The sequence below is a fragment of the Schistocerca nitens genome, chromosome 1 (assembly GCF_023898315.1).
Source record: "Schistocerca nitens isolate TAMUIC-IGC-003100 chromosome 1, iqSchNite1.1, whole genome shotgun sequence".
Classification (NCBI taxonomy): Eukaryota; Metazoa; Arthropoda; class Insecta; order Orthoptera; family Acrididae; genus Schistocerca; species Schistocerca nitens.
The window spans coordinates 434,668,645-434,696,409 of record NC_064614.1 but is presented as its reverse complement, the minus strand read 5'-3'; the positions used below and the strand labels follow the sequence as shown (position 1 = coordinate 434,696,409).

Below are 27,765 nucleotides of genomic sequence, written 5' to 3'. Positions count from 1 at the left end.
TATAGGACATGAGATCTATCAAGTCGGAACTCTATCTCATTTTGGTTTACAAAACCCACTTACATCTCAATGTATTTGTGCCGCACAAGATTTTCATCTTTTTCTTACTCTCTTTAAGCAAACAGTAAGTCCTAGAGAAGAAATGAATAGGACCTTTTTATAGGAAATATAATGTAGTTTAATTTTTTACTGTGACACGTTTTTCTTAGAGGCCACGATTGTGAGTTATTCAAGAAAAACATACAAAATTAACTTTAAATGTGTTCCATCTCAAAAACCATTTGGAATAGGGCATATGTCCATATTTAGTTTTTTGCTTCAAATGATCATTCCTTTCATGTCCATGAATACTGACCATTCCTCCTGAGTCAACCTGTGTATATGGGCTATTATATACATTAAAGTAATTATGTTGTACACATGCCATTATTTTTATAAAAAACTGAACTCGGATGGAGAGATGGTCAGTGAGGAAAGCAAGTTGCAAGCTGTATCACTGCGCCAGGAGTGCAGAGAAAAGATTGACGCCTCAGGTCACCATGTGATCTGCTCTATGCGATCTCATCCGTAAGAATGGTGGGGAGCAGTGATGTACCTTGCAATGTGATCTGTAAGTGTGGTAGGGAGCAGTGAGCTAGTGAGCTACCTTGTGATCTGATCCTTGAGAGAAGTGGGGAGCAGTGGTCTAGTGAGACGGCGTACGGTTTGATTGGTGAGAGTGGTGGGAACAATGAGCTGTTGGGAGGGGAGTGATGTTTGGGTCACTTTACTCCAAGACAAAGGATAAAAAGTAACAACTCACTCAAAAGTATGTAAACATTGATTGAGCTTCTGAAATTTGAGGTTTTTTTTTCAACTGAAGAGTGGTATCACTGTGCTGGAAGTTTTTTCTGTGTTCCTGTGCCATTTTAAAGAGCCACCCTCTCATTTGCCTCGGTAGCTGCACAGTGAGCATGGCGGGTTGCTAAATATAGGGATCTGAGCTCGATTCCGGGCTGAGTTGAAGATTTGCTCTACTTTGTGACTGAGTGCTGTGTCGTGCTTCCTTTTTCACTGTCATAACCGGCTTTACTATTGAGATGGCTGAATGGGTATGACCTGACAGCCAATAAATGGGGGTCGGGGCATGTAGCTTTCTTTATTTTCTGCTGTTTTCATGGATGAGAAAAGCTTCACATATTAATAAGCTATTCAAATCCACATGTGCACATTTTTTGTATCTTAGGAAATGTTTTCTTAAGAATGTGGCATGGGATGCTGTTGCAGCAGCCTACTGCAGAATTTTCATTCTGCTCATTACAGCCACCAGAGACGCATTTTGAAATCAAATGAGCTACCATTCATTTTTTCCAAATCACCCATCACCCACTCCTTAGAATGATCAGGCTCTTTGAATCAATTCAGGAATGGACTACCCATCTCTGTTATTGATGCAGGGAGAAACATGGAGCAAAAGAAAAAAATTAACAAAAATTTTGCCAATAGATGGCACTGTAAGTACCTTAACATAGATAGGGTTGCCTTCAAATGACAGATGAATTGCAATACGATGGCTGTGGTTTGAGTTGCACATTACACCATCCGCACTGTTTAATGTGCCTGATTGCACAAGTTCGACAGTCAACAGTTGTGGCAATTTTGCTAGGTAAACCCATCCTCGATGACAAGGTCACACCACATTGGGTGGGAAAAATTGGTTTTGAATTGTCATGAGGCCAAAGCTGAATAAAAGGCAAAATGACATTGATTTCTAATTGTCATGAGACTGGCGCAAGATTTATTCAATATGCTGTCCACTGTTTCCTGCCACAAGTTGAAATAGAGAAACAGCAAGTTCCACAACAGATCAAAATGTCTCGGGTGTCACATTCAGAACATGTTTTGCAGTTCATGTCTTCAGTTCAGCCACATTTGTAATTGGAGCACTTTCAGCCATGTTCATAACTGAAGCACTAAACACGATGTCTTTCAGATAACTGGATTAAGATCAAGTGATATAGATGGCAAGGAAATGATGGCTGATAATTCTAGCAGTTCCAAAACGCCTCTGTAGCAGCCACTTCACTGATGGTGCAATGTGCAGAAGAGTGCCATCTTGCATAAAAATGATCTCACCCACACATCCTTGCTGTTGAATGGTAAGAATGAAATTGGTGTGCAAAAGACTCTCATAGCTTTTACTAGTGATGGTACAACTAACAAGACCTGCAGGACTCATCTGTTTGAACAAATATGCTGTCGACCCACACCACACAGTCACCTTTGCAGAATGAAGTGGTACCAGTGGATGTGCGTGCACATTATCCATTGTCCATATTCTGCAAATTGACAAGTCCTTTGAGATGGAAATCTGGTTTGCCTGTCTACAAAATCGGTCATGGCCGTTCGTTGTCCACTTCCATGCAAGCAAGAAATTCCGGAGCAAATGTGTGACTTGCTGGCAGTTCAGCATGAAGCAACTCCTGAACTTTGGTGATTTTGTATGGATAGCTGTGCAGGATGTTTATTAGGATTTTATACAGCATGCCCACAAGCATATCCAATGTTCGGGCAGTTCCCTGTGCACTGCAAGTTTGCACACCACTGCTTGAGCCCTGCTGCAATATTACGGCCATGTCTTTGACAGCTGTTCGATCAACTCCTTTCCTCCCTCTGCCACATTGCACTTTGAAAGAATCTTTCTCTTCGAATTTTGTAATCATTTTCTCCAGATCCCTAGCGGACATCAGACCATTTCCTTTTTTCATAACCTTGAGTCTGTGGAACTTCTGCAGGGCTACTGGCATACAGTTACTGTTCTTGTAAAAGAGCTTTATCAGCAGCATGCAATCCTTCATGGACACATTCATGTAGGGAATCTCATACACAAACTGAGGAACAGCTGTGTGCTGCACATTTATTGCTGTGCCTATTCTGTTGCTGGCCAAATTTTCATAAAAAATTTTTTTGTTCCTTGATGTTTCCCCTTTGTGTCAATAATCTGCTGTTCAAATTTGACATCATTCTGAGCAGTGTTTCTCTTTCTATAGTTTTTTTGAAACTGGCACTTTAATTATGTACACCCTGCATATTAAGAACAATTAGACCCAGTACAACACCATGAGGAGTATATATGTTTCTTGTCTGACAAGTGCTTTACTAAAAATCATACTTGAAATGATTCTAGGCCACTTTATTCCATGCTAAAAAATGTAAAATGGCTTCCGATGATTAATGTACGGTACATGTGGTGGCGAACAATCAATGTGCTCAGAATATATAGAAGAATATTTTATTATTAATTTGTGAAAACAGAAAGGGTAGCAAATTGTCTCCTCCTGGTAATGACAGTGGTGCATCCAGACACTGACTCTATCCAGATCTTCTGTTTAATGTAAGCAGCTGCCTAAATAATTAGGCCATGGAAGCAGATATTTCTGTTCTTTCAGGACATTTCAATTTTAAGTTCATCATTTGGTATGTAGGGATTGTGCTGTTAAATAAAATGATTTTGTGGAGGGGTGGGGCATTACCACAGAACTGTCTGTAGATTATTAGTAATGGGTTGACAATACGATGTGTTCGCGAGCTGAATCAGTGCAGTGGAAAACGTCTGCATGCCAGAAACCAATATTTGATCATTTTCACAGAATGATAAGACAAGATTCAGAAAGCCACATAATAATCAATCTCACTGACATCATGTAGATGAGGAAACAAGTGAAAATCCCTGATAAAGGGCTAAATTTGGTAGTAGTATCTGGATCCCACTCCAGCTACTGCTGAGTCTGGGTGCCGACGAGTACTCTCCATTTAGCTCAGCCCTCCCATCACTTTTCTTCCTCCACTTGTTGCCAGATCACACCTCTCCTTTCCACAGATATTCTCACTCCCTTTTTCCATCGTGTTCTCGGGTGCCCTCTAGGTCTTTTTCCATCCCTCTTAAGTTCTTCCACATCTTAATCTTTTTTTTTCAATTTCTTCCCTCATACTTTCTTGTTTAAGGTCCTTTCTAATATCTACATTCCTTACTCTGTCCATTATTATTTTTCCCTTAACTGCTCTGAGAAATTTCATTCCCCCTTGTTATAACGTCAAGTTGAACACACATATTTCAGAACGACACAACACATATAAGTCACAGAGTAAGTTGACAAGCAAGACATGTGTAAACGTTAGCATTCGAATGAGCACTGAGTCCCAGTCTAGCAGCCGCTGCTCGGCTGGCCACTTAGGTGGCGCAGCTGCTGCGTGGCTGGCAGACAGTGCCGCACGTAGAGGACGCGCGTAATTGCGCGGCGGCACTTTGAATGATCAGCGAGTCACAACACTTTTCCCCCCTTTGAAATTGTTGCACTGGTCTTGATGGGGGTGTCCTGGAGAGCGTTGTTTGACTCGCCGTAAAGTCTCGAGGAGGAGGCTTCCCGTACAGACGGAAGTGTCCCCGATGATAACGGGTTGAGATGACAGGAGACGTAGGGGTCGAATCTGCTGGGCCCCCCTGCACCAATCTGCCCGTTGCAGCAAGTCCAGTTGATATGACAGGAGACATGGGCGATGTGTCGGCGTCCGTTGGAGGAGGAGGCGAGTAGATTTGCTCTGACAGAGGATGGTCATCCGGCTCCTGCACGGGCACGTCTCCTGGTGGCGTCAGTTCTTGTGCTGGCATCGTGATGACGGTGATAGGGCTGCGTTGTGAGTATTGAGAGATGCCAAGATGCCGAGCGTCAGGTAGGGCCAAAAGTGATGTAGCGGCATTCGGAACAGGCGTTGCTGGCACACGAGGCTGAAGCTGGTCCGAATGACACACTGCAACACCCATGTCCGTCTGGATTTCATACAGGCGTCTGCCACGGTGTCTTAAGATGCGGCCCGGGCTCCATTTTGGCCGTCTGCCATATCCCCGTACCCAGACGAGGTCGTCGGCGGTGAACCGGCCAAGGGAAGGCACCCGCGGCTGTGAGGTGGGAGGCCGCAGAAGATGAAGTAGAGTGCAGGGCTGTCGGCCATGTAAGAACTCAGCCGGGCTGTGGTCGCCCATGGGGGTGAAACGGTAAGACGCCAGAAACTGGAGAAGCACATCATCAGCAGCAGAAGTCAGAAGTTTCCGCATCTGAGCCTTAAATGTGCGGACCAGTCGTTCAGCCTCACCGTTGGATTGTGGGTGGAACGGTGGGGCTGTGACATGCATAACGCTGTGACGAGCACAAAAATCCGCAAATTCGGAAGAGGCAAATTACGGACCATTATCAGTAACAAGAGTAGAGGGGAGGCCTTCCAAAGAAAAAATGCGGGCGAGAGCACTGGTGGTTGCCGCAGTGGTAGGCGACGTGCAAAGGACAATGAAAGGAAAGTTAGAGTAGGCGTCAATTACGAGGAGCCAGTAAGTACCTAAAAAGGGTCCCGCAAAGTCAGCGTGAATGCGCTCACAAGGCTTCTCAGGCGAAGGCCACGGTGACAAAGATGACTTCGGGTCAGCGGCCTGTGACGCACAAGGGCCGCAGGCAGCGACCATGTGTGCTATTTCAGAGTCGATGCCAGGCCAGTACACATGACGGCGCGCGAGAGATTTTGTGCGGGACATACCCCAGTGCCCTTGGTGAAGGAGGCGCAATACCGAAGCACACACAGACGCAGGTACCACGACACACGGTGAAGCATTGTCAGTGGAGAGGAGGATAACACCATCCCTAGCTGTGAGGCGGTAGCGCAAAGCGTAGTAGTTACGCAATGGATCAGAAGTCTTAGCGGACGGGCGATCTGGCCAACCCTTCTGAATACAGCGTAAAACCCGGGAGAGGGTAGGGTCAGAACTCGTAGCAGCTGCCAGCCTGTCCCCAGTGATGGGGAACCCGTCCACAACCCGCTGCTCGACAACATCCAAGTGGAAACACAAAAGTTCGTCCCTATCGAATGCCTGATCAGGACCCATGGGAAGGCGAGACAGAGCATCAGCATTTGCATGTTGAGCCGTTGGCCAGAAATGAATCTCATAATTGAAACGAGACAAGTAAAGAGCCCAACGCTGGGAGGCGGTGTGCAGTCTTGTCGGGAAGTGACGTTGATGGATGAAACAAGTAAACAAGTGGTTTGTGACCCGTAACAAGATGAAATTTTGAGCCATAGAGAAAAACACCAAACTTATGAAGAGTATAAATAATGGCCAAAGCTTCTTTTTCAATTTGAGAATACTTTTGGTGGGCATCCATGAGCGTTTTGTAGGCATAAGCAATGGGTTGTTCTGAACCGTCAGAAAAACGGTGCGCAAGGACTGCACCGACCCCGTATTGAGAGGCGTCTGTGGCAAGAACAAGATGTTGGCCAGGTCGATAAGTAGCCAGGCACGGGGCCTGTTTCAACATAGTCTTCAATTTCTGGAAAGCCGCATCGAATGACGCGGACCAGTGAAAAGGCACGTTTTTATGCAACAGGCGATGCAACGGCTGAGCCACCGAAGCCGCACACGGTAAAAACTTGTGATAGTATGCTATTTTCCCCAAGAAGGCCTGCAGTTCCTTAACAGATGTAGGGCGAGGAAGGGCATCGATCGCAGCGACAGTTTGTTGAAGCAGACGAATACCATCCCGAGAGAGTTGAAACCCCAAGTACGTGATAGATGCCTGAAAAAATTGTGATTTCTGAAGATTACACTTAAGACCGGCAGTCTGTAAGACATGAAAAAGTGTGCGGAGATTTTGAAGATGTTCTTCAGTGGTGGAGCCAGTGACAACAATGATGTCCATGTAATTGATACACTCAGGGACAGGGAGCAATAATTGTTCCAAGAATCGCTGAAAGAGAGCAGGGGCGCTAGCCACCCTGAAAGGCAAGCGTTGGTATTGATAGAGGCCGAAAGGCGTGTTAAGGACCAGGAACTGCCGGGAAGCAGTGTCAAGAGGAAGTTGATGATAAGCTTCCGACAGGTCAATTTTAGAAAAATACTGGCCTCCAGCAAGTTTAGTGAACAGTTCTTCAGGTCGGGGCATAGGGTAAGTGTCGATGAGGCATTGAGCATTTACAGTGGCTTTGAAATCGCCCCAGAGATGAATATCACCATTTGGCTTAGCAACGACAACGACAGGAGAGGACCACTCACTGGAAGTGACAGGAAGCAAGACCCCTGAAGTAGTGAGACGATCCAGCTCCCGTTTTACCCGATCACGAAGGGCCACAGGAATGGGCCGAGCCCGAAAAAACTTAGGCCGAGCAGTGGGTTTGAGTGTGATATGAGCTTCAAAGTCGTTTGCACGGCCTAACCCAGGAGAAAAATCTTCTGCTTATTGTATGTCCATAATTGCCAAGTGACAGGTTACAGGAACAGAGAACCCAATTGAAGATACGTCTGAGAATTAATTATAGTGGCAGCAGAACCGGTATCCACCTGCATGCGAACATCTCGACCAAGGATTTGGACATTGAGGAATAACTTCCCTGAAAGGGAAGAAGTGCAATTGACAGACAACACAGAATCAGAATCAGCATCATGTTCATGAACATCATGTATGCAGTCGGATTTGCAAACGGAAGACACATGACCTTTCTTTTTGCAATTGTGACACACAGCCCAACGTTGGGGACAATCCTCGCGTGAATGTTTTGTAAAGCACCATGGACATGAAGGAAGTTGCCGGGGGTTTTGCTGCAGTTTCTTAGCGGGTTGTTTACGGTTAGGCCGAGGCAGTGCGTGGGAGCGCACTGTGGCCACGTCGGCCGGCAGGGACACGCCACACGCGTCAACAGCGCACAGAGGTTGTATTTCCCCGACATCACCCCACGCCTCTATTTGCGTCCCAGCAGATCGAGAAATTTCAAAAGACTGCGCAATGGAGAGAACTTCATCTAGAGTCGGATTTGCCAACTGAAGGGCACGTTGCCGAACTTCTTTGTCCGGCGCCGACCGGATAATAGCATCCCGTACCATGGAATCGGTATAGGATTCTTTGTGAACGTCAGTAACAAATTGACACTTTCGACTGAGGCCTTGAAGTTCAGCAGCCCAAGCACGATAGGATTGATGCGGCTGTTTTTGACAATGATAAAAGGCAACACGAGAGGCTACCACATGCGTTTGCTTTTGAAAATAGACAGACAGAAGTGAGCACATTTCAGCAAAGGACAAAGACGCAGGATCCTTCAAAGGAGCCAATTACGACAACAACCGATACATTTGAGGTGAAATCCAGGAAAGGAACAGAGACTTACATGGTTGTTCGTCTGTGACATGAAATGCCAAGAAGTGCTGTCGAAGACATTTTTCATAATCAGACCAGTCTTCCGCCGTCTCGTCGTAAGGAGGAAAAGGAGGTATAGCCAATGACGAGAAACGCCGCGCATTTGACGCCGCGACGAATCGCGCGAATCGCCGCTGTTAGAAGCGTTTGCTGTTCAAGGAGACTTTGCAATAGTTGCTCGACAGTAGCCATGGAAAACTGTGGTTCAACGGTGATAAGGAAAAATCCACTACCTCGTCGCCAATTGTTATAACGTCAAGTTGAACACATATATTTCAGAATGAAAGTCACAGAGTAAGTTGACAAGCAAGACATGTGTAAACGTTAGCATTCGAATGAGCACTGAGTCCCAGTCTAGCGGCCGCTGCTCGGTTGGCCGCTTAGGTGGCACAGCTGCTGCATGGCTGGCAGACAGCGCCGCACGTAGAGGAACGCGCGTAATTGCGCGGCGGCGCTTTGAATGATCGGCGAGTCACAACACCCCTGCTTGCAGTCTGCTCCAGCCCCTTTCTGTCACTGTCCATGTTTCTCCTGCATAGGTCACCATAGGGAAGTAATAACTCTTATAGATTAGGAATTTTGCTTTTTCTGAAACTTCCTTATTCCAAATCAGGTGTTTTATTGTTTGGTAGAAATTGCCTCCCTTCTGTAACCTCCTATTAATTTCATTGGTTATTCTTCCATCATTAGATATTTCACTCCCTAGATAAGTGAAACTGTTTACCACTTTGAGGACTTCTGCATTCAAAGTAATATTCCCATTGGTCCCTTTTTCTTCCAAATTTCATTACTTCACTCTTATCTTTATTTATTTTTAATCCATGCCTTTTCATTATTTCGTTCCACATGCCAAGTTTTAACTGTACATCTACCTCTTTATCGCCCCATGTTACCATATCATCTGCAAAAATCATCTTTTTGTCTTTTTCTTTTACTATATCTTTAACTGCCCTATCATTTCCTCCATCACAACATTAAAAGGTGCAGGAGGTAGAATATTTCCTTGTTTAAGTCCTTTTCTTATTTTGAAGTATTCAGAGTTCCCCAATGGTGTTCAAATTCTACAGTTGTGTCCTCTGTACATTGTCTTTATTACATTAATGTATCCAACTTCTATACCTATCTTCTTCATTTCTTCCCAGAGTCTTTCCCTGTTAACTGAGTCATATGCCTTTTCTATGTCTATAAAAACCATTATCACCCTTTAGTTATACTCCCAACTCTTTTCCATCAGTTGACGGATAGAAAATATCAGATCAGTCGTGCTTCTTCCTTTTCTAAACCCATGCTGTTCTCCACTTAGCTCCTTTTCTATCTTTTCGCTTATTCATATATCAAAAAACAAAGATGATGTGACTTACCAAACGAAAGTGCTGGCAGGTCGATAGACACACAAACATACACACAAAATTCAAGCTTTCGCAACAAACGGTTGCTTCATCAGGAAAGAGGGAAGGAGAGGGAAAGATGAAAGGATGTGGGTTTTAAGGGAGAGGGTAAGGAGTCATTCCAATCCCGGGAGCGGCAAGACTTACCTTAGGTGGAAAAAAGGACAGGTATACACTCGCGCGCACACACACATACCCATCCACACATACACAGACATAAGCAGACATTTGTAAAGGCAAAGAGTTTGGGCAGAGATGTCAGTCGAGGCGGAAGTACAGAGGCAAAGATGTTGTTGAAAGACAGGTGAGGTATGAGCGGCGGCAAATTGAAATTAGCGGAGATTGAGGCCTGGCGGATAACGAGAAGAGAGGATATACTGAAGGGCAAGTTCTCATCTCCGGAGTTCTGACAGGTTGGTGTTAGTGGGAAGTATCCAGATAACCCGGACAGTGTAACACTGTGCCAAGATGTGCTGGCCGTGCACCAAGGCATGTTTAGCCACAGGGTGATCCTCATTACCAACAAACACTGTCTGCCTGTGTCCATTCATGCGAATGGACAGTTTGTTGCTGGTCATTCCCACACAGAAAGCTTCACAGTATAGGCAGGTCAGTTGGTAAATCAAGTGGGTGCTTTCACACGTGGCTCTGCCTTTGATCGTGTACACCTTCCGGGTTACAGGACTGGAGTAGGTGGTGGTGGGAGGGTGCATGAGACAGGTTTTACACCGGGGGTGGTTTCAAGGGTAGGAGCCAGATGGTAGGGAAGGTGGTTTGGGGATTTCATTGGGATGAACTAATTTCAATTTGCCGCCGCTCATACCTCACCTGTCTTTCAACAACATCTTTGCCTCTGTACATCCGCCTCAACTGACGTCTCTGCCCAAACTCTTTGCTTTTACAAATGTCTGCTTGTGTCTGTGTATGTGCGGATGGATATGTGTGTGTGTGTGTGTGCGCGAGTGTATACCTGTCCTTTTTTCCCCCTAAGGTAAGTCTTTCCGCTCCCGGGATTGGAATGACTCCTTACCCTTTCCCTTAAAACCCACATCCTTTCGTCTTTCCCTCTCCTTCCCTCACTCCTGATGAAGCAACCGTTTGTTGCGAAAGCTTGAATTTTGTGTGTATGTTTGTGTTTGTTTGTGTGTCTATCGACCTGCCAGAACTTTCGTTTGGTAAGTCACATCATCTTTGTTTTTAGATATATTTTTCCCACGTGGAATGTTTCCCTCTATTATTTTCACTTATTCAATTTAGTAAAATTCTTTCAAAAATTTTGGCTGTATGACTCATAAGGGTTATTCCTCCGAAGTTTTTACAAAGTCTTTTATTGCCTTTTTTGAAGATGGGAACAATGTCTCCTCTTCTCCAATCATCAGGTATTGTACTATTTCTCCACACACTTGACAGTACTCTGTACAGCCACTGCAGTCCCACTGGACCTGCTGCTATTATTGTGTCAACTGATACTTCATCAGGTCCTGGGGCTTCCACCCCATTCATCTTCTTCACATCTATTTCCATTTCTTCCCATGTAATTTGACCTGATTCTGCTTCCCAACTTCTCTCAATTTCTCCATTATTGATTGTTTCCTCACGTACCTGATCCTCAACGTTTTACAGTTTCTTAAAATGTTCGTTTCAGAGATCTTTTATATTTCCTGCGTCTTCAATCACAGTACCATCCTGTCTTTCCATCTTTACTGGTACTTCAGAAGCCTTCCTTTTATTTTTCATCATTTTGTAGAACATTTTCTTATTGCTCTTCACCTCGTCTTCAAGTTTTTTTGTAAACTCTTCCCATGCCTTTTTCATTGCTATTTCCACTGTTTCTTTGTACTTCTTCTTTTCCTCTATATATCTTTTATGGTCCTCGTCATTTTTAGTTTTCCACCACTTTCTCCATGCTCCATTTTTTCTTCTAACTGCTTGGATTGTGGTATCATCCCACCAACTTGTCTGTCTTACTTTTTCCTTTTCAGATGTTTTACCACATACTTTTTGTGCTGTTACGACTGAAGTGTCTTTGAATAAACTCCATTATTTTTCTTCACTGCAGAAAACTTCTTTTGGAAATTTTTGTGTGATTAATTCCCTATACTTCTCTGCACTTTCACTCTCCTTCAGTTTCCAACCTCGTATCCTCAGCACTTTCTTCTGTTTTGTATTTTTCTTACACTGATTCATTTTCCATTGTCCGACCAGTAATCTATGGTCTCCATCTGAACTCACATTTGGGATTACCTTCACATTTGGTACTTTCTCTCCCCATTCCCTTGTTTGTTGTTGTGGTCTTCAGTCCTGAGACTGGTTTGATGCAGCTCTCCATGCTACTCTATCCTGTGCAAGCTTCTTCATCTCCCAGTACCTACTGCAACCTACATCCTTCTGAATCTGCTTAGTGTATTCATCTCTTGGTCTCCCCCTACGATTTTTACCCTCCACGCTGCCCTCCAATACTAAATTGGTGATCCCTTGATGCCTCAGAACATGTCCTACCAACCGATCCCTTCTTCTGGTCAAGTTGTACCACAAACTCCTCTTCTCCCCAATCCTATTCAGTACCTCCTCATTAGTTATGTGATCTACCCATCTAATCTTCAGCATTCTTCTGTAGCACCACATTTCGAAAGCTTCTATTCTCTTCTTGTCCAAACTATTTACCGTCCATGTTTCGCTTCCATACATGGCTACACTCAATACAAATACTTTCAGAAACGACTTCCTGACACTTAAATCTATACTCGATGTTAGCAAATTTCTCTTCTTCAGAAACGCTTTCCTTGCCATTGCCAGTCTACATTTTATATCCTCTCTACTTCGACCATCATCAGTTATTTTGCTCCCTAAATAGCAAAACTCCTTTACTACTTTAAGTGTCTCATTTCCTAATATAATACCCTCAGCGTCACCCGACTTAATTCGACTACATTCCATTATCTTCGTTTTGCTTTTGTTGATGTTCATCTTATATCCTCCCTTCAAGACACCATCAATTCCGTTCAACTGCTCTTCCACGTCCTTTGCTGTCTCTGACAGAATTACAATGTCATCGGCGAACCTCAAAGTTTTTATTTCTTCTCCATGGATTTTAATACCTACTCCGAATTTTTCTTTTGTTTCCTTTACTGCTTGCTCAATATACAGATTGAATAACATCGGGGAGAGGCTACAACCCTGTCTTACTCCCTTCCGAACCACTGCTTCCCTTTCATGTCCCTAGACTCTTATAACTGCCATCTGGTTTCTGTACAAATTGTAAATAGCCTTTCGCTCCCTGTATTTTACCCCTGCCACCTTTAGAATTTGAAAGAGAGTATTCCAGTCAACATTGTCAAAAGCTTTCTCTAAGTCTACAAATGCTAGCAACGTAGGTTTGCCTTTCCTTAATCTTCCTTCTAAGATAAGTCGTAAGGTCAGTATTGCCTCACGTGTTCCAGTATTTCTACGGAATCCAAACTGATCTTCCCCGAGGTCGGCTTCTACTAGTTTTTCCATTCGTCTGTAAAGAATTCGTGTTAGTATTTTGCAGCTGTGGCTTATTAAACTGATTGTTCGGTAATTTTCACATCTGTCAACACCTGCTTTCTTTGGGATTGGAATTATTATATTCTTCTTGAAGTCTGAGGGTATTTCGCCTGTTTCATACATCTTGCTCACCAGATGGTAGAGTTTTGTCAGGACTGGCTCTCCCAAGGCCGTCAGTAGTTCTAATGGAATGTTGTCTACTCCGGGGGCCTTGTTTCGACTCAGGTCTTTCAGTGCTCTGTCAAACTCTTCACGCAGTATCGTATCTCCCATTTCATCTTCATCTACATCCTCTTCCATTTCCATAATATTGTCCTCAAGTACATCGCACTTGTATAGACCCTCTATATACTCCTTCCACCTTTCTGCTTTCCCTTCTTTGCTTAGAACTGGGTTTCCATCTGAGCTCTTGATGTTCATACAAGTGGTTCTCTTATCTCCAAAGGTCTCTTTAATTTTCCTGTAGGCAGTATCTATCTTACCCCTAGTGAGATAAGCCTCTACATCCTTACATTTGTCCTCTAGCCATCCCTGCTTAGCCATTTTGCACTTCCTGTCGATCTCATTTTTGAGACGTTTGTATTCCTTTTTGCCTGCTTCATTTACTGCATTTTTATATTTTCTCCTTTCATCAATTAAATTCAATATTTCTTCTGTTACCCAAGGATTTCTACTAGCCCTCGTCTTTTTACCTACTTGATCCTCTGCTGCCTTCACTACTTCATCCCTCAAAACTACCCATTCTTCTTCCCCATTCCCTATCTACTAGAATATAATCAATTACGCTCTCAGTTCTTCCATCCCAACTGTATCTGCTGATAACATGACTTTCTCTCTTCGTAAACCAGCTGTTTGCTATTTTTATTCCATTCCTCTGGCACAAATCCAGGAGACTTCTCCTTCTTCATTTCTGCCTCCATATCCAAAACATCCCAATACTTGCTCAGATCCCTTTCTCTCTTTGCTTACCTGTGCATTAAAATCTCCCATCACTATATTAGCACTCTCTATATGGTTCTCTAATTCATCTTTTCTTCGCTACATCCCACTTGAGGTGCATAAATCTGGATAACTTTTAGTGTTTCTTTTTGGAATCTCAGGTTTAAGATTATGATCCTGTCTGATATATATCTCACACTTTCAATACAGTTTTGTAAATTCTTATTCACCATCACTGCCACACTGTTTCTTCGAAACCTGTTATTCCCACTCCAGTACAGTTTTTCTCCTCCTCTCAAATTCTTCTCACCTATTCCCTTCCACTTCATTTCACTTAATCCCAAAATATCTAACTTTCTCTCTGTTAGTACATCTGTCATTTCTTCCATTTTTCCACTGAGGGTTAATATATTAAGGGTGCAAATATTTAGCTTAGTTTTTAGTCTGTTTGGTTTCATCTTCTTGTACTGATGAATATCATCCCATCATTCACACCAGTACTTGAAGAAGCAATGGGGTCAAATCCTGAGTGGTTTGTTCCAAGGCTCATCTGTGTTTAGAAAGCAATATATGAAGACTTTCCTACTGGCTTGCTAGGCCTAAAGCAAGAAAGGATTTTCTGTTGGGGTCGTGTCCCTTTGCCTTTGGAGTTTCTCCTCCACAACAAGGCAGTGGTTCCCTTCTCATTTAATCCCCAGAAAGGAGGGTTGCCACATTTGGCATCTTTGCCACCTCGAAGGCTTTCTTGTCTGCCATTGCTGCCATTAAGGTCTTCACCTATAACTCTGGGCATGGGTTCCATGTTATACCCCATGGGATTGGGTCCCTGCCTGAACTCAGCCATCCTATCACTGTGGCCTACTGAAGTGTAGGATGCCCACCCCCACGACGTGGATGCGCCAGACAGGAATTACCTCAGTGGAGGAATACGCAAGGGGACCCTACCTTCCTTGAGTGGGTCAATGATTGTGTATCGTACCACAATCAAAGGCTAAATTTGGTGCCCACTCCAAATGTGCTACCAATAGCAGATTACATCAGCTATGTGGTGCATGCTGTCACTGGAAGCAGCAGAAAAGGTTTGCATTCAAACCTGTAGAGTACTTACCAAGCAGAGGCATTAGAATCTGGAGTGTTCAAACCAACAAGTTTATAGCAAGGTTTGAATGATATATTTGTGGTGTAGCTATATGGAATTAAGAAACCTGAGAGTTCCAAACAGATCCCTGGATCATAGTATATATAGAAAACCCACAAACACTGATCTCTCTCTCTCCATACATTGAGCCACCACCATAAATCACAAAGAAATTTTGTGCTAAAGATTCTGGTCCATAGAGCTCAAACATATTCAGACAAGGAGAGACTTTTTGAAGAATTTGATCAGGTTTTGCTGTCAAAATCAAGAACTCCTGAGAGAGAGGTATAGACTGAGATGGAGAAAGAGAATCCGAAATTTATTTATCTACTTAATGCTGGCTGAGTATCCAGAAAGATTGGTAGACTCCTATTGAAACAATGCTTACATTGTATTTCACTCCCGTCAACAAAGATAAAAAGTCTTTTTTGTAATGTTAAAGATGATCTAGTCTCCAAAAGTGGGATGTGCACCACATTCCAAGTGAAAGTGGTATTTCTTACATAGGACAGACTGTGAGAACAATTGAGGAGAAATGCAAGGAAAATCTGTGACACACCCAACTAAAACAATGAATCAAACCACTGCTCTGAATATTGCCATGAAGTGAAACTTGATGAGATTGGTATCATGGTGCAGACACCAAGTTTCTGGGACAGTTTGACGAAGGATTCTGTCGAAATAAAGATATCAGATAATCTAATGAACAGGGAGAGAGGTTTTTGTCTCTGGCACTCACTTTAGTAACACCTCACCAGCTATCAGATCCACCAGAGATGGGACATAATGAGATAATGTACATTTCACGATATATCAGCGCATTGTCTGAAAAATAAGAGAGCATCAAAGGGTGTAGTTAATGTTGGCAGTCAAACTGAAAACCAGCTATAAATAGCAGTGTGAGACCAACAACAGTTCACAGTCTGGTTGGAGTCAGTCAGCGAGTACACCTAAAGCACGACTCACCATACCTGCAGATGATGATTGTGTTGGTCGTTGAAACTGTGCAAAACTGGAAGCAATAGGTTGGTTACATACCCAGAAGTATACCATTATTGTAGAGAGTTTTGTGATGACTGTGGATCCATAATTTTCTTTGGATAGTCGTAAACTCCCACAGACAATAACAATGCAGAAAAAGTGCAAAACTTGAGTCTGCTGACTAATAGTTAGATAAGTGGTACTTGATTTGTACCATAGCATGGTTCTCCAGAATTTTAACAAAAATGGTTCAGATGGGTCTGAGCACTATGGGACTTAACATCTGAGGTCATCAGTCCCCTAGAACTTAGAACTACGTAAACCTAACTAACCTAAGGACATCACACACATCTATGCCCGAGGCAGGATTTGAACCTGCGACCGTAGTGGTCGCGCGGTTCCAGACCGAAGCGCCTAGAACCATTCGGCCGCACTGGCCGGCGAATTTTAACAGTTTCAGACAGTGGAGAGACTGTGTGAAAATCATTTTTGTAAATCTTGCAGTTAAATGTACAAGTAATAGTTAGGATGCTGTAGTTCATATTTTCTGTAAGACATTGATGGGTGTTTGTGATCCCAAACCTGGACGAAAAATGACAGTTGTGAACATCATGTGAAAGTACATTTTGTTACACTTTCTTAATGACATATGTAAGTAAAAGAAGGATTTTGTTAGTTGTTTGGTTTGAGTTAATGCTACATTTCTTCTTTTACCAAACATTTTGGTACTTCATTCTGTAGGAATGGTCACACTCATATTTACAATTTTCATTGTTCATTTTTTAGCCTGTGTGTAAGGTGGCCTTGCAGAGTGATGCTTTCAATCATACAGTGCCATCAATAGCATGCTGCCTATGGAAGTTACAGCACTTCTTTTTCTATTTTCTAATCAGACAAATATATTAATCAGTATAAAAGTTTGTGTTTAGTGTGTGTTCTGATACACTAACAAATTTCATTCTGTAAGATTTGTTTTCAGATTCTAAGAAAGTAAGGGGTGGATTAGTACTTAGCTCAGAGTTTCCATTCCAAGGCATTGTATTAGACCCCTGCCAGGCTTCCACATGTATTTCCTGTTTTGTAGCATATGATCAGTTTCTTTTTCAGATTCTCTGTGGAGAGATTTTGTGTTCATATTGTGTTTAAGGTAAAAGACATGCAGATTACAAGTGCATCTAGCCTATTGGTGTAATGATATAATGATGACGTTACTGCCAAGTCACAGTGTGGGAACAAAATTCTGCAGACACACACACACACACACACACACACACACACAGATAGACATACAGAGAGAGAGAGAGATAACACGAGATTGAGCAATGGAATTGTCTCCTTTTTTCCTTTGACATTTAATTATAAACTTTGTCAACATAACATTAAACCATTAAGTGAAATCTTGTTAATTACATGTAATAGAGATCTGATTTATTATCTAAAATGTTGTCATTTTTCTTTTATCAGGGACCATGAGCTTGAGTCAATTGCTGTGGAAAGTTGCCCGTTGATGTCAACAGAACCAACTGTTAACTGGGTCATTTATCTTCTGAGCTGCACTGAAAAGTGTGATATAATTATGCTTAAAAATTCTGTTGTCTCAAAAGCATCGAGCCTTTTGCTGGAATTGGTGAGAAAACTTGCCAGTGAAAATGAAAGCAATGATATAGTGACTGTAACAGCACTACTTAGAATTATAGGAAACTTGTGTGGAGGAAGGCAAGAATGTGTAGAGGAACTGATGCAGGGAGTAGATTCTCAGAAACACATGCTTGAATTGTTTGGGACACTTCTAAGTTCTCCATATCCTCATCTAAGATGTGAATCATTGTGGGTTATTGGAAATGTTGCCAAACATTTGTGTGAACCAGAGATCTTCTTATCACAACTGGAACCAAGCCTTAGTGACACTCTCAAAGCCAACATTACACTGAATATATAATAATAAATGTGTAATAATAATTGATGTCAATTTAATATTTTGTACCTTGATGATAAGCAATATATATTTATGTTATGCATGTTGTTTTGTTGGGACAAAATTGCTTGTAACTGCCCATGAAGTTTAGTGAGTTACAAGACTTGTGTCTGTATATGTGTGGATGGATATGTGTGTGTGTGCGAGTGTATACCCGTCCTTTTTTCCCCCTAAGGTAAGTCTTTCCGCTCCCGGGACTGGAATGACTCTTTACCCTCTCCCTTAAAACCCACATCCTTTCGTCTTTCCCTCTCCTTCCCTCTTTCCTGATGAGGCAACAGTTTGTTGCGAAAGCTTGAATTTTGTGTGTATGTTTGTGTGTCTGTCGACCTGCCAGCACTTTCATTTGGTAAGTCACATCATCTTTGTTTTTAGATATATTTTTCCTACGTGGAATGTTTCCCTCTATTGTAAATATTTTATCATTTACATATGATTGGATGGTAGGTCTGTTCACAGATGAAAAGAGTATCTGGTAGAAAGGTTGCTAACAGAGAGGAAGGTGAATGTATTTCTGCGTCCATATTAGATAAAATATTTGCAATCAGTCTCTTAGTCAAACTTCTGAAGCAGTCAAATGAAGCTATAAGATTTGCCCTACAAGTAGCAAATGCTATTGATAAAAAGTATAAGAATTTCTTTGAGATTACAGTTATTCATTTTAATCTGCCTCGCCGAAGTGGAGGATTAAATGCTGCAAGTTGGTACGTTTTCAAATGGTTGGGCTTAAAATTTCTTTCTAAAACTGCATGAATTTAACTGTGTATACTTTCATTAAATGAAATTTTAGTAAGGTTATGTGTAGAATATGCCAAGGATTTGAAGAGAACTACGTGTTTTGTAAGTGAAGAGATCAGTAGTTTGGAAAATTTACAACTTACTTGTGACACTTTAGTTATTGTGGTGCATACCACTAGAAGAGCAGTAGAAGCTGGCAATCTGTCAGAAAAATAATTGAATGTATATTTAGTCAAGGCCGTATAAAAAGCTGAAAAAGTTTTGCATTTCTGCGAATATGTGTGGGCTTAGATTCAAAGGCAGCAGGGGATAAAATAACATATCTTATGAACCTAAAAAAAGTAACAATGTTAAAATAAAAGCCAAACAATAGCCAAAATAAAGGCAGTAAGGAAGAGCACATTGGTGAACTGGAAATCTGCTGCTGGGTAACATTCAGTATTGTTTTTCTCCATCCTATAGATTGTAACATGCTTGGATCCTCCTCAGAAGACCGTCCATCAGGTTATCAAAACATTTCTGCTCAAGAACATTCTCGCTAAATGATGGTAGCCCTAGTGTGGTCATCCTATGCGTGATGATGCACTGCAAGTTTTAACTGGCATTAGGCGTACTCAGTTTTCTTCTTCTTCTTCTTCTTCTTCTTCTTCTTCTTCCCCCCCCCCCCCCCCCCCCCCCCTCCCCCATGTCTGCCAATACCATGAGCTTTTCCATTCAGTTGCTTCCTACCTCCAGCGGGGATGAGTTTACAAGATAGACACTGCATATTTTTCGATTAACATGACAAAAGATGAACCCGTTGTGAAATGTTAACTGAAGGACTGGACAGTAGGTTGGAGTATCCCATCGTTCTACTATCAAGCACTCAGTTATCTTTGTTAGTGATAAGAGAGTGTCCATGATGTGAGTGGTCCCCACCTGAGCCAGACACCGCATGGACAAGATGTCCGTTGGTACTTGGTCGCCTAAACGCTCTTCTTTCATAGTCGTCAGACCTCGTGCAAATCCCACACTTGTAAGTGAAGAGAACAGACACTATTGATCCAGTTTCCATACCAGTCTTTCCCTTGACCACCTTCTTCATATGGCATAGTGCTGTGAGACATTAACTGTTTTCTGTAATAGACATTTAGATGCTAAATTAATCATGTGGAGACAGTCATGTACTGTCTCGGTTGACACAACCTTCTTAGCTACCTCAAAAAGAAGGAAGAAAAAAAGTAAGTAAGTAAGTAGCCCGCTTGGTTGGCCATGTGGCCTAACGCACGGCTTTCCGGGCGGGAAGGAGCACCTGGTCCCCAGCATGAATCCACCCGGCAGATTTTTGTCGAGGTCCGGTGAACCGGCCAGTCTGTGGATGGCCTTATTCCGCCTCAGTTACACTATGTCGGCGATTGCTGCGCAAACAAGTTCTACACGTACATGTACACCACCATTACTCTACCACGCAAACATAGGGGTTACACTCATCTGGTGTGAGATGTTCCCTGGGGAAAGGGGGGGGGGGGCACCGGGGCCTGAACTCCACAATAACCCTGGGTTCGGTGTGGAACGGCAGAGGGGTGAAGTCATGGGGTTGTGGACCACTGCGGCTGCGGCGGGGACGGAACCTCTCCGTCGTTTCTAGGTCCCCAGTTCACAAACAATACAATACAATACAATACAATTAAGTCAGTAAGTGCACAGTTCTGTTGCATGGTTATGAGCCATAATGTGTAGCATACACCATACAGTGTAGACCTGAAGCAAAAACTGTGAGGCAGAGTATATACATGTTGTGGGGAACTCACTGCACCAACAACACTTCGTGGCATGAGATGGGAGAGTGTGCACAGTCTCAGTGTGAAATGAGCCTTTGAGGCATGTTGACAGACTGAACAGCAAGCACAAGCCACTTCGTCCTGCTCACAATTGAAGACACAGTACTCTCTACCAAACTTAATAGAGAATGCAGGTTTACTTTCAGTCCCACCATACTGGTGGCAGTACACAGCGATTGATTGTGGTCAAAATACTGTTTCAGAATGAGTTTCTGATAAAAGCACTACAGTGCAAGTCATCAGGCTGGTGAAAAACTTGCGTTGAGCAGTTTTGGTAAGTATATTTCAGTGTTGACATGTGGGTAGTTCTTGGAGTTCATTGTATTTGCAATTGGGTGAGTTCTTTTTGAGTAATGCCGTGGCATCAGCTTTACAGTTTGATTCATTAATGGGTGATATTTCAAAAGAGGTTCTAACAACAAGATGGTTTGTAAATAATGTTAACAAGTGGTGTGAGATAATTGTAACAAGAAATAAAATGGAGTCTCTTAGTAGGAACAAACCAGACAAGTTGATGCATTTGAAACAAATGCTGAAATGGTTTGCAACATGCAGTTTCAGTGGGAAGGAGCAATGGAAGCCAATGAAAGCCATACTTCACTGTCAATTACTTCAGCTGTAAAACTGAGAAACTTTCTTACAAGCAGTTAATTGACTATTTTTTTACTAGCAGATTATCAACAAATTATGTTGAAAACCTCTTTTCACAAGTTTGAAAAACTGATCATATTCATCCAACACCTGTAAAACTACAGCATGTAATCAAGGTTATACACAATGCGCAATACTTTCATGAATTGCATGTACCTCTGTCATCTCTGTATGAAGTGGGTGGTTGTGGTTGTGGTGGTGACAATGAATACTATATGAATTTTATTATTATTATTATTTCCTGATCGTAGTCTGAGTTTGAGCCCTATTTCTTCACTCTTCTAAATATTAACATAATTCAGAAATATAAATAATAACATAATTCCTTTGCCAGTAATGTCACAATAGGGTCTAGTATACTGAAGTTCGTCTGTCTACAGATTTCATTGTGAAGTTATCATTGTTAGGTGAAGAATAGCCTTTTTTTTTTCCTAGGCAGAAGTCATAATTAGAACCATTCATGACGAAGTACTGAATTCATAAAACCACGTCCTTAAATGTCCAACATTTTCCCCACCATACTTAGAATAGCTTTATGCCTCCCCCCCCCCCAAAAAAAAAAAAAAATCATTGCAATATTCTGGTCAGACACAATATAGTCACAGTCCTTCTGCACTCATTTCCCGATCCTATCCCTCCTATACCTGTGACAGTCCTCGCAGTAAGACATCAACTACGCTCCCTCCAACCACCCCCTATACCAGTCCTGTAACTAGTAAAATAAACACTATCAAAGGAAGAGCAATATGTAATAATACACATTTCATGTACGAGTTGTTTTGTAAGCACTGTTTCGCCTTTTAAATTGGTATGACTGCCGCCAAGTTATTAGTCAGCATGAAAGGACATAGGTAGAGGGTGTAGACTGGCAGCACACAATATCCTGTTGCAGAACACATTCTGCAATGTGACAGTAACGATGTTGATGCCTGTTTCATCACGTGCCATCTGGATTCTTCCCCCAGACACTAAATTCTCAGAACTCCACAGCTTTAAAAAGTGAAATTGTGGAGGTATCATAGGTTCAAATAGGTAAAAAGACAAGGTCCAGTAGAAATCCTTGGATAGCACAGGAGATATTGAATTTAATTGATGAAAAAGAAAATATAAAAATGCTGTAAATGAAGCAGGTGAAAGGGAATACAAACTTCTAAAAAATGAGAGTGATGGGAAGTGCAAAGTAGCTGGAGTGGCTAGAGGACAAATGTAAGGATTTAGAAGTATATTTCACTAGGGGAAAGACAGATACTGCCTACAGGAAAATTAGGGAGGCCTTTGGAGAAAAGAAAATCAGCTGTATAAATATCAACATGTCAGATGGAAAACCAGTTCTCAGCAAAGAAGGGAAATCTGAAAGGAGGGAGGAGAAGGTCTATCTAAGGGAGATGAACCTAAAAGCAATATTATAGAAATGGAAGAGCAAGAGGACGCAGATGAAGATGAGGTAGAAGATATCATACTGCAAGAAGAATTTGATGGAGCATTGAGAGATCTAAGTCGAAACAAGTCACTGGGAGTAGACGACATTCTATCAGAACTACTGAGAGCCTTGGGAGAGTCAGCCATGCCAAAACTCTTCCATATTGTGTGCAAGATGTATGACACAGGTTAAATGCCCTCATACTTCAAGAAGAAAGTAATAATTCCAATTCCAAAGAAAGAAGGTGCTGACAGGTTTGAAAATTTGCAGACTTATCAGTTTCATAAGTCATGGTTGCAAAATACTAACACGAATTCTTTACAGAAGAATGGAAAAACTGGCAGAAGGTGACCTCAAGGGAAGGTCAGGTTGTGTTTTGAAGAAATGGAGGAATATGCGAGGCAATACTGACCCTACGACTTCTCTTGGAAGATAGGTTAAGGAAAGGCAAACATTCGTTTATAGCATTTGTAGACTTAAAGAAAGCTTTTGAGAACATTAACTCAAATGCTCTCTCTGAAATTTTGAAGGTAGCAGGGGTAAAATACAGGGAGCGAAAGGCTATTTTCAACTTTGACAGTAACCAGACAGCAGTTATAAGAGTCGAGGGGCATGAAAGGGAAGCAGTGGTTGAGAAGAGAATGAGATAGCATTGTAGCCTATCCCAGCACATTGAACTAAAAGTAAAGAAAACCAAACAAAAATTTGGAGTAGGAATTAAAGTTCAGGGAGCAGAAATAAAATCTTTGAGGTTTACTGATGACATTGTAATTCTGTCAGAGACAGTAGATGACTTGGAAGAGCAGCTGGATGGAATGGGAAGTGTCTTGAAAGGAAAATATAAGATGAACATCAACAAAAGGAAAACAAGGATAATGGAATGTAGTCATATCAAGTCAGGTGTTACTGAAGGAACTGGATTAGGAAATGAGGCCTTAAAATAGTTGATGAGTTTTGCTATTTGGGTAGCAAAATAACTGATGATGAACGAAGTAGAGAGGATATAAAATGTAGACTGGCAATGGCAAGAAAAGTGTTTCTGAAGAAGAGAAATTTGTTAACATTGAATATGGACTTAAATTTTATAAAGTATTTTCTGAAGGGATTTGTTGGCAGGATAGATAACATATCTGATGAGGAGAATTGGGGTGACAAGGAATTTATGGTACAACTTAACTAATAGAAGGGATTGGTTGATACGACACTTTGTGAGACATCAAGAGGTTGCGAATTTCATACTGGAGTGAAGTGTGGGGGATAAAAATCATAGAGGAAGACTAAGGGATAAATACAATAAGCAGATTCAGCGGGATGCAGTAGTTATTCAGACATGAAGAGGCTTGCGCAGGGTAGAGTAGGATGGAGAGCTGCATCAGACCAGTCTTCAGACTGAAGACAACAGTAAAAACAACAACAACAACTAAAACTTCTTCTTCTTCTTCTTCTTCTTCTTGGCTTCTAAGGGATTCAAAACTCCTGTACTGCTCTCACATGTTGCCTCCAGATGTGTGTATCTACTTCCTGCCAGTTATTTAAATCCATCCTGCTGCATATTATATTAATGACAATTACGTATGTACTCCTGGGTCTCTCCCTTGGTCTCTTACGAAAAGACTTCTCCATGAATATTCCTTAAACTACTTTGATCCTCTTTCATTCTCATCATATGGCACACCCACTGAAGTCTTCTTGACTCAACTATCCACGTTATTGCTACTTGTTGTGATAGCATATGGATTGCTGTGTTGTTTCTTCTCTTCCAGCTTCATGATTCATTATCATGGGATAGAGAAAAGATTCTATTATAAACTTTGTTATCAAATACAGTACTTGTATCCCTTTTAGTTAAATTCTGCACTTCTGCTCCATAAGTTAGGACTGGCCTGATGATTGTGTTGTACAGTTCCATTTTTTGTCAGTAGTTCAGACCCTGTTAGTATCTTGAAGTCTCATTATCTCTTCTGCTCATCTCTAATTTGGTTCTTCTGTCATTGCACCCATAAATATGAACTGTTTGCTCACAACTCTCTCCAAGGCTACATGAACAAGCAGACAACTTTTGCTACATAAAAATTGCAGTAGTAATATGAACTACATTTGCAATGGTTTGTCCAAGTGCTATATTAGCTAGTGTGCCATATTGATGATTCTGTCGTATCACCAGGATTTTTTTTAGAAAGTATATGCATTAAACTAAATTACCAATATCTACTACATGTATACCACCACCACCACCACCACCACCACCACTACTACTACTACTACTACTACTACTACTACTACTACTTCTACTAGTACTTTTCATTCCCTCTGGAACATAGGGCTGTTATGAAATTCTTCCACCTGGTACGATTTCTAGGAAGTCTCTTCACTTCACTCCAGACTTTCCCATCCTCTGCAGCTTCTCTCTTGATCATCCTTTTTCGGGTCTGTTTGTGATGACCACGTTTTCTAACTCCTTGAGGTTTCCAGTCCAACGTCACCCTTTCAACAGCTCCATCTGGCTTCCTCAGTGTATGCCCAATCCAGTTCCATTTTCTTTCCTTGAGTTGTATATTGATTGGTTGCTGATTTGTCTCCCTCCAAAGATCTTAATTTGTCATTATATCTGGCCATCTCAAATTTAAAATACGCTGGAGGCAGTGGTTGATAAAAACTTGGAGCTGGTTTTTGATGTGGTTAGTCACCTTCCAAGTTTTGCAGCCATACAACAGAACAGCCTTCACATTGCTATTGAAAAGCCAGAGTTTGGTCTTCCTATTTCTCCAAACAGGGTACAGCTGTACAAATGCACCATTTGCTTTGTGGATGTGACTATGGACATCCTCATCAGCCCCTCCTGTAGTCATGACTATACTTCTGAGATAGAGGAAAGATTGGACCTGCTCTACAGCCTCTCCATTAATGGACAGCCTAGTGATGATGGCTGAATTTATCTACATTTCTTTGGTTTTACGAACATTTATCTTGAGGCTTCCAACTCCTGCCTCTCTCTGTAACCTGGCCAGTTTCTCTTCGAAGTCTCGATATCATTGTGCCGTTAAGCGGATGTCGTCTGCGAAATCTAGATCTTCAAGCCTATCCTGCATCGCCCATTGCACAGCTGCTCCCCATCACTCTCATCATCACATGGTCCAACACCAAAATAAATAGTGTTGGCGAAAGAATTCACCCTTGTTGTACTCCTGAATTAACTTGGAAAGGCTCTATTAGTTCTCCATGATGTAGTACTTGGCATTCATAGTCTTCATACATCTCCTTGATGATGTTAATAATCTTTGTTGGAATGCCATATTTTGCAAGTGTATCCCACACGACTCTTTGATTGACAGAGTCAAAAGCCTTTTTAAAGTCAATGAAGGTAAGGTAGAGGGTATATTGCCACTCCACACTTTGTTCCAAAATAATTCTGAGAGTATTGATAAGGCCCACACAGCTTCGATGTTTTCTAAAACCCGCCTGCTCTCTCCTCAGTTGTGCTTCCTGCTTCATGTATGATAAACATAATTAATTTGTTTACATGAGAGTGCGTTTTCTGATTCAGTACTACCTTCAAAATGATACATATGACCAAAAGTTATTCTTCCTGACAGAAAAAGGGAAGTATGTAGAAGGGGAGGAGGAAATGAAATGAAACTTCATATGTTGACATGGTGTGCGATATCTCAGTGATAACGACATCAAGTCAAATTTAAAGAACGTGGTAGTATGAGCCCACTAATCACTATGATGTTGGACCCCTTCTGGCTTAGATCCATGCTCTAAATCGGTTGGGAAGGATGTCGTAAAGTCATTGTATCCTCTCCTGAGGCAAGCTGGCCCACAGTTGTTGTAACTAGTCCTTAATATCTGGATGGCAGTGGGACAGAATGGCATCTGAACTGGTCCCACAATGTTCTGTTGAGGAGAGATATAGGGATCTTTTTGGCCATGGGAGTATCTCACCATCATCCAGACATTCCATAGACACACATACCATGTGCGGACAAGTATTGTCCTGAAAAATGGCACCAAGATTCTGTATTGTGGGAGGTAACACAGTGTGACAAAAGATGTCTGTAACTTACTATTGTACCCTTACATTTCCATCAATCACTACCAGCCATGACCTGAAGTCACAGCTTATGGCTCCCCACACTATGACAACAGAAGTGACACAGTTGTACCTCTCCAAAACATTGGAAGTATGGGTCCCTTCCCTAGATCACTGCCATACTTGCAGACGATGGTCATCTGAGGTAATGCAGAACTGTGATTAATTGCTGAGCACAATGTGACACTTGTCAGTCAGTAATCCACGCATGCCGGTTGTGGTACCACTCCAAACGCAGCCATTTGTGCTGCAGTGTTGCCAGCAGCGTATGCATGGGATGGTAATTCCCTAGTGCAGCTGCTGCTGGTCTCTGTCCAATGATGCAAGACGGACATTGGATGTTGCAGGAAGTCAATTACTTGACCTTGAATGGCAGGCGCAGATGTGATGGGGCTATGATGTGATTGGTGCTTCGTGCACAATACAGTGGTCCTCCTTTGTGATGGTCAGACATGTTCAACCGGAACCTTTACAAGGAATTTACCTGTCCTCACATTCCCATGTAGTAAAACATTGGAACACTGTCTTATCAGAATGCCCCCTAATCTGAATATTGCATGATTTGACCAGCCATTCAAATGTAAAACCAAACGCTGTCAGATGCTAATAATACTTTCTTGTATGAAGGCACTGCATTTATATGTCCTTCACAGGTATCGCTCCGCATCTGATGCGTTCAAAGCCCCTTATATATCCTACCAGGCCTGGCAACAACGCTAATGCACTCTGTTGACCATTCTATCTGTCGCAGAGAGTTACACTTCTAATCACTTACATACCTGCTAATGTTGTTATGTGTATGAAGTTACATTGACAACCGACTATGTCTTCTGCGTGCTTCACTTTTTTTTGTCAGATGGTCTATATTATAATGAGCATCTGTT

The 27,765-nt window shown here is 42.1% G+C and overlaps 1 protein-coding gene across 2 annotated transcripts in view; it reads left to right on the top strand.

The window, feature by feature from the left end:
- Positions 1 to 18,202, top strand: part of LOC126251221 (transmembrane and coiled-coil domain-containing protein 6) — a 60,050-nt gene extending 41,848 nt beyond the window's left edge. For both annotated transcript variants that reach the window (XM_049951623.1, XM_049951622.1), the window contains exon 4: positions 17,649 to 18,202. In XM_049951623.1, coding sequence (XP_049807580.1) covers positions 17,649 to 18,123 — 475 coding nt within the window. In that variant the 3' untranslated portion in view covers positions 18,124 to 18,202. The remainder of the gene's footprint in view (positions 1 to 17,648) is intronic.
- The last annotated feature ends 9,563 nt before the right edge of the window (positions 18,203 to 27,765 follow it).